Below are 14,040 nucleotides of genomic sequence, written 5' to 3'. Positions count from 1 at the left end.
CTGGCTACTGTGGACCATTTTCACAATCTCTTGCCACCAAATTGCCACTCCTGCTTGCTAGCCAGGTAGTGGATCTGGAACTTTTATTTAAATGTGTGCTGCCGTTAACATTGGCAGCACCTCCCCATCCTGGGTTGTCAGTGCACTACACTATTTGGTCTTCTGTGCACTGTTCCTGTCCCTCCCCCTTTTAAAACTTGAGTCTCACTTACTTTTGTCCTATAACCAAGAAAGGCTTACTTAGGCATGGCCACTAAGTGAGTAAGGAGAGAAAATGGAAAAGGTGAACTAGCAATTAGCCGCCAGATCAAGGATAATGTAAATGAGAACCTAGGAGTTTCAACTAATGGGGATTGATTCAAAAAACAAGTCAATACATAGCTGTATGTTTCCTACCTTTCACCCAACCTCCCACCCCACCACACATACATACACACACACACACACACATACACACACATACACACACACATACACACACATACACACACACACACACATACACACACACGCACATACACACACACACACATACACACATACACACACATACACATACACACACATACCACACACATACACACACACACACACATACACACACACACATACACACATACACACACATACACACATATACACACACACACACACATACACACACACACACATACATACACACGCACATACACACACGCACATACACACATGCACACACACACGCACATACATACACGCACACACACACACACACACATACACACATACACATACACACATACATACACACACACACACACACACACATAGGGCTGAACCTTCTGGCTGGCATGTGGGTGGTGGAGTCCGCACGCCAGCGCTTAAAATGTCGTGTGCTCACGTCACGTGAGTGTCCCGACATCAGCGCACAGCATCGTGATGTTTTGGTCGGCGGGCGCGCTATGCAGCGGGATGTGTACTCGCCATTAATTAAAGGCCCTGTTAAGGCCATTAATTCTTCAATCAACCAGGATTTTGAGGGGCCCGTGTGAACTTCAGTTTGGCGCACGGGCCCAACGGGCAGGCGGGTAAGTGAGTTTTTACAAACCTCATCCAGTGACGGGATGAGGTTTGATATCGGAATTATAAAATTGTAATAAAGTTTTTGTGTATTTCATTAACATGTCCCATTTTCACATGAGCGGCACATGTTAATGATTTTTAAAATTTTCTATTTTTAATGTTTCAGTGCCTTTCAGTGATCTCCCTGAGGCAGCACTTTGCATGCACGAAAGAGCGCACTCTGACAGTTGGGGAATCCCCCCCCTGCCCGCACAGGATGTGCAGCACTTCCCATCAGGCAGCCCGCTAGGCAGGCCTTAATTGGCCCGCCCACTTAAAATGGCGGCGGGGCCCGTTTAAGCGGTGGCGGCTGCCCACCCGCCACCAAGTCGGTCGGGCCTGCCCACCTATCAAAGGCAAAATTCTGCCCATACTTTCTGAAAAATCCCTCACTTTCAAAGAATTAAGTTCCTTCCTAAGAGTCTGCAATTCCCCTGCCATTGACCAATTCCCATAAGTTGTAAGTACACAGATTGATAAACTCAAACTCCAAGTAATCAAGCTCTGTTTACTTTAAATAATAATATTTTGCAAGAGGTACTCACTCTAATTTCTAATGTACTATTGCTAAGTGGCATGACATTGAGCAGTAAATAGCAGAGATGGTTCCCCTGCAGTCTGAGAGACTTAAGGCATGTCACATTTCAAAGTAATAAGAATAGAAACTGCTTCAAACACTCAGCAGGTCCGGCAGCAAAGCAGAGTTACCATTTTTAGGTCAATGACCTTTCATCATAGACCTGATAGTTCTAATGCGGTTTTGTGAAAATGTTAAGTTCAAAACATCTATTGGGGCATTGATAACTTGCACTTTGGATGCATCTAAGATCCTTAAAAGTTCTCCTAGGATCATAATATTGCAGGAGTTTCTTGGGCTACACTGGGTCCTGTAGGTTGTAAGAAATGTCTTGTCCCATCTGTTTTTATTATGAATAATGGACTCTCCCATTTATCAACCAAATATGTGGAAATCATCTCCACTGCCTCCACATGAGATTGATGCTTCTGAACTCTTGTTTTTTTAAAGACTATATTCCTGAGATCTGGGTCTCTAAGCTCCTCATTTGAGGACACTTCCACAGGAGAACAGCATTATTGGGCAGAATCTTGTTGAGGCCTCAGGTTCTCACCTGCCGGCTGGTGAGCTGACGAGAGACCATGCTGCCTCTTGTCAGTGGGAGTTCCCCTGGGATCAAGACCCCAGGGGTGGAAGTCTCACCTACTGAGAGCTGCCAGCCAAACAAAGGCTGGCAGCTGTTTGCTCAGCAGTGCCAGAATCCCAGACCACAAGTGAGTAATGTTGCGGGTGGGGAGGTGGCGTCATTTGCAGGGTTGGGGTCACAGGGAGAGGGGTGCAGGGGATCGGCAGCAAGGGTAGAGGGGTGGCTCTTAGCAGGGGACCCCTTCCCAATGTGTGCAAGCCCTTGATCAAGCATTCTGAGTGCCTTTGATCAAAGGGCCCTCACCCCACCAGAGGTGCGAAGATAGCTGCACAGTTTTACCTGCCCTGCAAGCTGCATGGTGATAGGCCCGTTTGAAGCTAGGTTAATACCAGCAGTGGTGAAATGAGGTCCTTAAGTGGTCACTAATTGACCACTTAAGGGCCTCAATAGGCAGAAGGGAGGAAAGGTCAACCATGGGCCTTCCCTCCCAGAACATAATTGTGGTGGAGGCATGGAGGCAGGAAGGCAGGGGCGGGGGGGATCCAGCCCACCTAATGACATGCTCTTCCCATCCTTGCCACCAGCGAGAACACAAGATCCCAGCCCTGGTCTCTTCCACACCAAGGTCCTCATTCTCACTAATGCTCACTGACTCGCCTGACAACAACCCTCTATTTGTTTAACTAATTCCTTACATAGTATGACTTTAGGCAGACACATTGCAGATAAAATGGCAGGGTGAAGTTGGTGCCAACTTGGCAGCAGCTGTTGATTGAGAAGCACCTGAGAGTCCATCAGAGTGAAGCATTGTATTTCCCAGTCTGGACCACTAACATCTCTGCAGGCATCCTACCACAGAACCACTACAACAGAGCTTCATGCCAGCAGAAGGAGAGGGAACTGTGCCTGCTGATTTCTCAGCCTTGCTGCTACAAGCCGAGCCTTCAAAGTCAGGGCCTGGTGGCTGCAGAGGATCCTAACTGTTTGCAAACCGGAAAAGAAGATTGAAAGAAAAAATGGAACACTTGCCTTCCCGTCTTCAGCCTACCCTAAAACACTTCCACTGACGCTGAGTGGGGATCTGGCGGCAGGTCACAGCATCGTGTTCCATGCCTTTACACTTAGATGTTCATTGAATATTGCATCAGGAAAAAGAGAAAATGGCCAGGAACACTTTGCCTCACCTCACTGGCAACACGTCAAAGGACCTGTCCCCTACTGCACGCCTCACCTCTGCCTTAAAAATCATGGGTATCATGAAGCAGAGGCCATCATAATTAGTTTCGGCTCCATTTTCCCTGACATATGTGGCTCAAAAAATGGGACAGCACCTGGAGGCAAAGGTCAGGAAAGTTGACACCTACACAAATGTGTGGTGTGTTTGCGAATGATAGGAAGAGATTTTCAAACACCTTTTCCTGAAGATACTGCACTTTTACCAAACTGAAAATGTTATTAGAAACATTTGCCACTTCTGAATATCTTCAAGCCATGGTTACCTTAATTTCTTTTATACCTTTGGTATAAAAATCGCATCCCTTTGTGCAACTGCTAAAACCGTTGACCATCAGCTTCCATACTGATGCAGTGACACCGCTTAGGGACAGCCACCAGCACCAACTTTGCCGTACGTACAAATTAACCTTTGTGAATTGTTCAATAACATATGTACATTCCTAACAATTCAAAATACCTGGCTGTTAGCTTTTAGGCAGTATCCCACTCTATGATTTAGCTGAATCTTGTAAATTGCTTGAGATAATTGATAATTACTCACTATCAAGCAACTACTGTATATTTAAAACTCTCCAGTAGAAATGAAGTGTGAAGTCCTAGCAAAAGGTACTTAGTAAGAGGAGATAAGTGTGGTAATGTGTTAAATTTAAAGCAGTAAGTTATATATTCTACTTATATCCTCATTTAGATTTTACTTTCTTCCCTCCGCTTTTCACATTATTTAACCTTTCAACTTTGGAGGATAGATAGACAAACTGGCCTGAGGTCCATGTACACTTAGCTTAGGATTTAATTTTTAGGAGGCGGGTGAGGGTGGCCTGAGTTACCCATTACCCTTTTTTTGTATAGTTTTAATTAGTTTCTCCATGACTTTCATGGCTGAAGTTGGAGCCAGCATTTAAGAAATCAGAGGCAATTATCTATGTTGAAAAGCTATAACCCTATGCCATCATGTGACCCAGCTATTAATGTTGAATCCTGCATTATTGCAGTGAGTCAAATAATAGAATGTAGACTGGAACTATATAGGTTGTAAGCAGGAAAGAATGTATCATTTACAAAAATGCTCACTTTATAATGAAAAGTATAAAAACAACAGAAATAGATATGGATATGTGCAGAAAGAAACAGATTAGCTGAAGTTAGATTATCTGAAAACTTCAGTTTGTGTAATAACATTAGCGAGCTTTCTTCTTTTTCTTCAAGATTAAATAGCTGAAGGCGCTTTCTATGGTCAAGTTAGGTAACTGTAGTGTTGAATGGGCTTTGTTTTTGCTACATGCCAATCACCATCAGAAACCTCATTCACATATCATTAAACTGTCTGCTGTTTGACAATTGCTGGAAATCTCTTAGTTTGCGCTCTGCAATAAATACTATCTAATGTAATTTTGCATTTCTTTTTTTCTTACCAGAAACCTGGGATGGATTTGGCAGATGCCTACGTGACCTTTGTGCGCCAGAGTCAGGATATCCTGCGTGACAAGGTCAATGAGGAGATGTATATAGAAAGGTTATTTGATGTAAGTAAATGCCTTCTCCTCCTTGCTAGTCAGGGAGGAGACCATCCAAAATGTGACAATACTAAAGAAAGAGGGATAAGTCACATTTTGAGACAAATTCAGTGGCTGTTTAATCTTTTCTGTCCCTCTGACTCAGGCTCTTCTCTGCCTCTCTCTGTCCTGACTCTGCACTGTAATCTACCATGTATGTTGTGTCAGCTCATGGTCTGTCTGCATGTGACTTCTGTCACAGTGCTTTCTTAGGAGGAAGTTTTATTAGCTCAAGTCTATGAGCAACTTTGTAAGAGATGGAACAATATTCTCCCCAGTGCACACAACATATATAAGTAATATAAAAATAAATGCTTGTTTTTATTTCTGTGTAACTGTTAGCTACCCATAAAGAAATATACTTATGTGTTTTTGAGTGTCATCAATATATAGAATACCGATAGTCATGAATTCACGAAGCTAAATGTTCATGATATCTCTTAATATAGAGATCCTTGTGCAGTAAATGGCAAAAATATATTTTTCACATTTGGAATAGGTAAACTCTGGCTAAGGTTATCAATTGCTTTGAAAGACTTAAGATAACTTTGACAGAATTATTTATGAAATTTAGTGCATTAGTGTATTTAGAATACCTATAGAATATTTAGAACTTATTTGTCCATTGTGTCATTTGGTACACCACTGCTTTCTGTCGTTTTGTTGGTTGCAATGTGCACATAGATTTCATCACACCATTGTTGTTGCTCCTCTCTTTTAGAGTTTATCTATTTAGTAAGGTTATTAGCAATATTCTGTAGTGTTTAAAGGGACATATATGGCAGTGTACTTTCCTTCAAAGTATTACATGACATTTTTAAAGTTATTTATGATGTTTCATTTTTTTAGCTTCTGATTTAAGTGGCACTTTTCTGATTGAGGGCTTTGTATAGTAAGACAGTTTCATATTATGTTACCTTGCTAATATGCTTTTATAATGGCTGTGTCAAATGTCCAGTTTCTGTTCAAAAAATTCCTTCCTATCCTTTATTCCTTTCTAATTGCTTTCCATCTCTATCCTTTCTTTCATCCGTTCTCCAATAATTAAAATGAAACTTATCTCTCATATCCAGTGGTTTGTCACATTGTATCAAGCGGCACGATTTTCAGTCAAATAATCTTCCTGTGTACATCTACTATCATGACCCACATCTTACAAGAATGTTTCATACATGCATAAAGCACTTTAAGAGCTCCTCAAATCTCTATGCATGGATGCCTAACAGGGATTTTAAAGATTGTAAGAAATGGGGAAAAAAATCACCCATCCGGTAGACATTGGAGACATGGTCAATCCAACTAAATGACTAACTTTCAACTGCCATTGTACCATGGAAATCACTAACTTTGTTATTGAGTAAATACTGTCAGTCAAGCATTTCAATGGTGAGTCAGTTGTTATGTTGGTTGATTCTGTCTAATGTCTAGTTAGTATGTCATTTTCTCCAATTGTGTTGTAATAAACTGCCCAAAAGCATTTTTTGATTTTTACTTTATTCCTCCATTCCCCCAGCCTATTATGTCCATACCATTGCCAGCTGTCAGGTGGCTCGATGGTCTCTAGCTGTATATTTATCCATCACCACCATCATCAATACAGCAATATATCTGGGTGACAATAAGTGAGATTTGTAGGGTGGGGGCTAGTCCTTAGCAGCTTACAATCCTTTCTAATAATGTGTAGGAGAACTAGTTAAACTCACCAAAGAAAGGAATGGTGTTCCAGTAGTAGTACCCCTTAGATTCAAATGGAAAGTCACCATTTAAGAGTATCTGCTATCTTTATGATCTACATTTATGTGCAATTAAAACAACATATGAGTTGGTCTACAAATAGCAAGCAATGCTCAATAGTTGTGTAATTCTAAGTAAACTGTTAGACTATTAAGATAACAGCACCAGCATTTACATGTTCTTGTATCATCTATTTTGTCATAGCTTACTTGCTAAAACCCAATTATTGAAAATGTCCAATAATCTTTTGATTGCTGTGTTTTGGTGCATTGCATTTGTATGCAACCACTTTAATGAAAATAAACCACCACAATCTGAAATTCAAATTAGACAAAAGAAAAAGAGCAATTTTGAGCAATTTGGAAAAAGGTTTGGAGGCAATTAGCTATGTTCCTAGCTGTATTCAACGAGTACTTTCTCTTTAAAGGTGGCATCTGAAAAACGTTAGAAAATAAATTTATGATTGGCAAAAATGAATTAAAGATGCTACTGGGCAGTATCTTTCTACTGGAAGCACAGCTAATGGGAACAGCTTTAGTATTTGCTCCCTGTGCTGTAATTACAGCTACATTCTATTTAATAATTCGGGAATTTGTGCCAAAGAGATTATAAAATTATGCAATGCTTCTGAGAGTATAATCTTGTGCACTAAGTACTGATTGATACATTGCAGCATGTTTGCTTTTTCTAGTTTATACAGTATATTAGAACATGACTGGCATGTTTAATTCCTACATATATTTCATAAAATTTTAATGTGAATCAACTGGTTTCAGATTATGATTTGAAATAGTCTTATGTAGATATGTTTATATTCCTGGTTAATTAAAAAATGGACAGGTCATATACTAAAGAAATATGAAATATGTTATACATGAAAAAATGTGAGAGCAGACACATACCATGATTTTGAGTTAAGCATTTAGAAATACAATTTATTTGGGATCAATATGTTAAATTGACCTACTTTCCAAATTTGTGAATGGACAGAACTGATTTTCTATGGGCACAGTAAAAGCTAACATAGAGAATAACCAAACTGTCTCGAATTACCCTGAATATAAAACAAACCAGTTAGGATTTGTATCAAATATTAATACAGCTGAATTCTGAAATAATTGTGTAATTACAATACATTGCATCTTTCTCCTTCATTTTTCTTTCATTTTCCCTCATTGCCTCTTCCAGTATTTACCTTTTGTGACTTACCATCTTTATTTTCTACATTTTAAAAGAGGATGGATGATGTTAGTTCTGTCATGTACCTGAGAATATTTGAGGTAATCCTTCAAGAACTTGAATTTTAATTCACTATTCATAAATTATTTTAAACCATTCTGCTGTTTTATTTTTGTATTTAAGTGCATGTTTAAAAGGGATCTCTTAGCAAGCAGTGATATATTATTGTACACAAATTTGCTGTACAGTACTTTTCAGGTATCTGTGCTTTCAGGAGATTATGTAGCTTCTAATATTACTTTCCATGTTCTTTATTTTAATCTCCTTTGGGAAGGAAATTAGGTGACCAAGTCAACTTTGGAATTCTGTTGGACCTCATAATTTCATTTCATTGCTATATTCAGGGTCACTGAAATCACTTTAATGTGCTTTGCTTCAGATGTAGGAAAATTAATTCATTGTTTTGAAAAACAGCAGGTAATGGTGTCTAGTAGAACTATTTCAAATATATCTATCCTTTTCTTTTTCCTTTTCAGAGTAGTATTTGTTTGATAAGAAGTATGGATATTAGTAGGGTTAAATTCAGTCTTTTGAACAGTTCAGCAGAAATGAGTCTCCAGTTTCTATACTGTTCAGCATAATTCGGATTAAAACCGGAGATATGGGGGAGATAGTGGCATAGTGGTCATAACATAGTCACTAGACTAGTAATCTGGAGGGCTAGGTTAATGCTCTGGGGACATGGGTTCAAATCTCAACACAGCAGCTGGTGGAATTTAAATTCAATGAATAAACCTGGAATATAAAGCTAGTCCTAGTTATGGTGACCATGACAATTATCTTTGATTGTTGTAAAAATCCATCTGGTTCACTAGTGTCCTTTAGGGAAGGAAATCTGCCACCTGGCCCAAATATGACTTCAGACCCACAGCAACATGGTTGACTCTGAGCTGCCCTCTAAAATGGCCTAGCAAACCACTCAATTCAAGGGTAATTAGGGATGTGCATCCAATACCCACATCCCATAAAGAATAAAGAAAAAAAAATCTCAGTCAAAGTTTTGGAAAAATATTGCTCACATAAATGTTATTAATAAATGTCCCTATCCATGTGTTAAAAATTGATTCGTACTACAGAGCGAGATATTTTGTATGATTTTCAGGCATACATATATGGAGGGGTCATTTTAACCTACCCTGCTGGGCAGGAAAGGTGCAGGCTTGGGTTTGGCACCAACTATACACCCAACCCAATTTTAGTCTTCATTGACCTAGATAGCTGAAAAAGTCCTGATTCAACCTTTGGCCTGCTAATTAATGTGTATTTTGCATTAAAACTGATTGCTAGGAAGGAGCTCTTAACAAAAGCTTTTCACATCAGTAATTATGACCAGGATGCACTGCCTACATCAAGTGTTAAGCAGGCACAGCTGACACCAAAATCAGATGGTTAAAAATTACAGAATATTTCTAAAAATAGTCAATACCTTATAATGGTGCAAGCTTTACTGCAAATCACTGTAGTCATAGCATCTGTGGGGTTTACTGTCAGTGAACAAATTAAAAGTGTCTGATTCAATCTTTTTTAACTGTTCTCAGAATTTGCCCATTCCCCCTTCGAGCTTTACAAATCATAACATACCTGACAGTGTCTTTAAATTACCTATAAATTAGCCTTTGAAAGAGCTTTATTTGTGGAACTACTTAGAATGCTATAGCTGGAAAATATGACTTGTTACTGTGTTTGATAACAGTTTTATGCAGTATTTCAGTATATTGGGTGCAGTTTATTGGATGAAAATAACATAAGTAGGAAGAGACTTGCAGTGAGTGGCATAACTGTAAGGACCGTAAGTACTACAATTTTGTTAAACATATCATTACTTAATGGCACCAGACTGTGTTTAAGCATTTGAGTTGTCATCACTTTCCACTTGTTGGATTATGCCCCAATTACAGAGTAATAAGCCTTAAGTGTTACTTAATGATTTGTAATTTTGGTTTAAATGAACAGTAAATTTTCTGTTTAAATTAACTGAGAAGTGGTTATGATATAGAATTTATTTTGCTTCAAAAAACCTTTTTAGTACCCTTTTCATGACATGTGGCAAATTCTTTGAAATCAACTGGCCTGAAATATTACCAACAGTCACTGCAATAAATTCAGTTATTTGCTTTCGATGAAGATTATAATAGGCAGTTATTTTTCATCGACGCAGCAAAACTTGGCACACAAAATGAAGCCTGTGACAGTACAAAAATATAATTTTCCTCATTTATCGTATGTATAGCTGAGCTGCAATTGTCTTAAAAAAACCTCTGTGTAGAAATAACTTAAGCTGTATTGTTCTGTTATTACCTACTTCATTATGCAAAGATAACTTATAATACTGCAAACAGGCTATTGCAATTTATGTTGTGGTAATTTGTGATGCACTTTAGGATATGCCACCTAAGAGGCTGGTACCAAAAAGGCTCCTTATATTTCTGCATATGTTTCCATGTATGTTGCAGCATCATATAATGGCTTCCAAAGTTTCATCCTGTCAATAATCTGTTACTTGTACTGTTCTATTCACCAGTGCAGTTGACAGGACCTCGGGAGTGAAATTAGTCCTGGGCAGTGATGTTAAACAGACGATGGTGCATCAGCCCCATTTTATACGCTTCAGGATTTCCCTTTCCAATTTCATGGGAGTCCAAATAACATCAAATTTGCATATATTAATGAGACTCCTACCAGAGTCAAGCAGGCATCTCGGCAACCTAATAAACAGCGTAGTTAAGTTGGTAATGGATAAGAATTGAGTGGGAATAGGTTGCTAAGTTTTTTGAGGTGATTTTACCTGACCGGCCACCCCATTCCCAACAAGCGAGAGTGGGTTGGATACTACATAAGTAAATGGATAATAATTTTCCAGTGTTTATGCTTCTTTCACAGTTTGCTTCTCTCCACCCTGTCAGCTGCAGGACAGTACTCATCTGGTTCCATTCCTACTTATCTAATCATAGCCAGTGTATTGCCTGCAATAGCTTTTCTTCCCACTCACGTGCCATCACCTCTGGTGTCTCCCACAGTTCTTATATATACTACCCCTTGGCATTATCATCTGAAAACACAGCATCAGTTTTCACATGTACACTGACAACGCCCAACTCCACCTCACCACACCTTACGACTTCTCCACTGTCGCTAAATTATCAAACTGTTTGTCCAACTTCCAGAATTGTATGAGCAGAAATTTCCTCCAACTACTATTTAGCAAACCAAACTCATTTCCTTCAGTCACCGCGACAAACTCTGTTCTCCAGCTACCAACTCCAACCCTCTCCCTAGACCTGCCTGAGGCTGTACCAGACTGTTTGCAAACTTGGTACATTATTTGACCCTGAGGTGAGCTTCCAATCACACAGCCATGCCATCACTAAGACCACCTAGTTCCACTTCTTTAACATCACCTGACTGTATGTCAGCAACAAATCTGCTTCTCTCATGTTCCTTTTGGGCTGTAACTTAAAACCTAATGATCTCAATCCTGAATTTTATTTTTTTAATTTTTTAAAGAAAATCATGCTTTGCTTTCTGATAATTCTAAGTTGTGCATGATCAAGAATGAACATCAAGCTGCCTGTTAGTAAAAAAGGACAGCTGATCATTTATGACATACTCATCTGTCGCATACCTCATACCTGTCTCAGCTCATCAGCTGCTGAAACCCTCATCCATTCCTTTGTTACCCCTAGATTTGACTGTCTTAATACACAAATACAAAAGCAAAATACTGCAGATGCTCAAAATCTGAAATAAAAACAAAAATGCTGGAAATCCTCAGCGGGACAGGCAGCATCTGTGGAGAGAAAAACAGAGTTAATGTAAGCTACTGAGTATTTATGGCATTTTTTGTTTTTTATTTCCATCTTATCACAATCCTGGCAACCTCCCACATTCTACCCTCTGTAAACTCTGCTGCCTGTGTCCTTACTCATATCAAGCCCCACTTATCCATCACCCCTGTGCTTGCTGACCTACATTGGCTCCCAAGTGTCTCATGCTTTGCTTTATAACATGCCTGTGAAGAATGTTGAAACGTTTTATTACAGTAAAGATGCTATATAAATACAAGCTGCTGTTATTGTTTCTGCTTCATGTTTTTCAGATATAGCTGGAAACTAAAGCAGTACCTTCAGAAAGATATAGCTTTGTAGTTAGCAAAAATTCAGAGATGTGTTTAACTTGCTAGTACTTATAGAATATGATGGTTGGGAAAATTGCAGTTGACATTATATAGCACTTGTATATTCAAACATCTTTTGAATTAATTCCATATTGGCTTAACGCTAAGGTAAGGTTTCATTAAATAAAGGCCAAAGTATAATCTTTCATACTTAATCACTTAGAAACATGAAGCACGGAAGAGTCACAAGCCAGAACATTTAAAACTGAAAATGGGTTGAATGCAGTGTAGCCCAAAAGTTTAATGTTGGACTCTTGCTACTTTTTAAACTGTTTCTTTATTATATTAGCAGTTTTACATATTGTGCACGGTTCCTGGGATGGTCAAGAATGTATTAAGTTTGAATATAGCCAAAACCTAATGTATACTTAGATTATACTTACTTCTTAGCCCTCCTAGCTCTCAAGATTTGTACTTCCAAGTTGGCATTGTAGCAATATGCTTCACCCCACCATCTACCTGAGATTTACTGAAATCAGGCCAATTTTGTTTTACAGTTACTTGTAGAATCTTTTTTGACTTTAAAGAAAAGAAAAAAACATTTTGCAGCTAAAATAAGTTCCTTCTTTACCCTTTTTTGATTTTTGATCCTTACATTTTTGTATTATTGGTAATTCACTAGTCTGATTTGTAAACTTAATTGTGCTGTCCATTTTAGATTTATCTGTGTAGCTGGCTATCCTCCATGGCGTCCTCTGCTGGCTACCTATCTGTTGGTTTTGGCCCCATGCTCTCAGCGTTCACCTGTGGTTGCCTATCTTATAGTTCCTTTTCCCATTAGCTTCTCTGTCTACTTGTTTCCTTGTCCCTCATGGCCTTTTCTATCCACTCCAGTTTCACTCCCTTTCTCCTCTGTGCAGTTGACCCTGCTCTTTTTCTGTTTCTCCAATTCTCCCTTTTTCAGCAGCTCACTCTGTCCATTTAACATTTTCTTTTATTCCATTCCACTGTGATTTCTTCTGTCCATGTAGGCTGTACTCTTCCATGGCTCGTTTTGTCTGTTTATACACCATTCTCTGTCCACTTTGGTGTTGCACTGTCTATATTCATCAGTGGCTGCCTTTTCTCTTCAGTTCACCACCTCTACAGCTACCTTTCTTCATTCCTCTCTGATCTTACTCTGTTCCTGAAGCTTTGTTGGCTTCGGATTTTCTTTCTGTATACTCTCTACTTTCTCCACTACTTCATGAGTTACATCATCCAGTGACTTCCTGCAGTTGATTCCTCTCCCCTTTTTCCCCCTCTGATCAATGGTTCTTTTTTTCCACCTGACCTCTGCTGTCCCTCTTTTCTTTCATCTAAATCTACTCTGCATCAAAATTTTTATTCAAACAATAACCATCCTTCACTCTATTTTCACCAACTCGTCCACGCCCACTACTGTTGCCGAGGTATGTGAAGTGCCCATATACTTCAAGAGTCTCTCCTTAAAAATATATGGGAGGTGGAAGACTTGACTGACCAGCTGTGAATTGATATATGAGTTTTGTTTTGGCAACATTCAAGGACAGACTGAATCTCTTGTTTGCAGAATTGAAAAGATCAAGTGGATTGCAATTCTGGTGCAGAGTGAGTAATGACACTGCAGTCATCCACAAACTGGTTGTCAGTTTAGTTTTGGCACGTAGATGACCAAGATTAAAAAGTTTTCCATCTCAATGCTATTTAATACTGACACCAGAGGGCACTTGATCTCTGATGAGCTGAATGGTTACTGCCAGGTAGATTGTAAATAGTTTGGGAGCTATCACACAGCCTTGGCTTGACCCAAGTCCAGACATCTATTTCAGATTTCCACTTAATGGCTGGAATTTTCCAGCCTCCCGCCCCCCCCCCCCCC

At 39.2% G+C, this 14,040-nt stretch overlaps 1 protein-coding gene across 2 annotated transcripts in view; it reads left to right on the top strand.

Moving 5' to 3' along the window:
- The window catches only part of cadpsa (Ca2+-dependent activator protein for secretion a), a 563,574-nt gene that overhangs the window by 468,396 nt on the left and 81,138 nt on the right, over window positions 1-14,040 (top strand). For both annotated transcript variants that reach the window (XM_041192084.1, XM_041192085.1), the window contains one exon: window positions 4,916-5,023. In XM_041192084.1, the coding sequence (XP_041048018.1) occupies window positions 4,916-5,023 (108 nt within the window). The remainder of the gene's footprint in view (window positions 1-4,915; window positions 5,024-14,040) is intronic.

The sequence above is a fragment of the Carcharodon carcharias genome, chromosome 7 (assembly GCF_017639515.1).
Source record: "Carcharodon carcharias isolate sCarCar2 chromosome 7, sCarCar2.pri, whole genome shotgun sequence".
Classification (NCBI taxonomy): domain Eukaryota; kingdom Metazoa; phylum Chordata; class Chondrichthyes; order Lamniformes; family Lamnidae; genus Carcharodon; species Carcharodon carcharias.
This window is presented reverse-complemented; position numbering and strand designations above follow the sequence as displayed.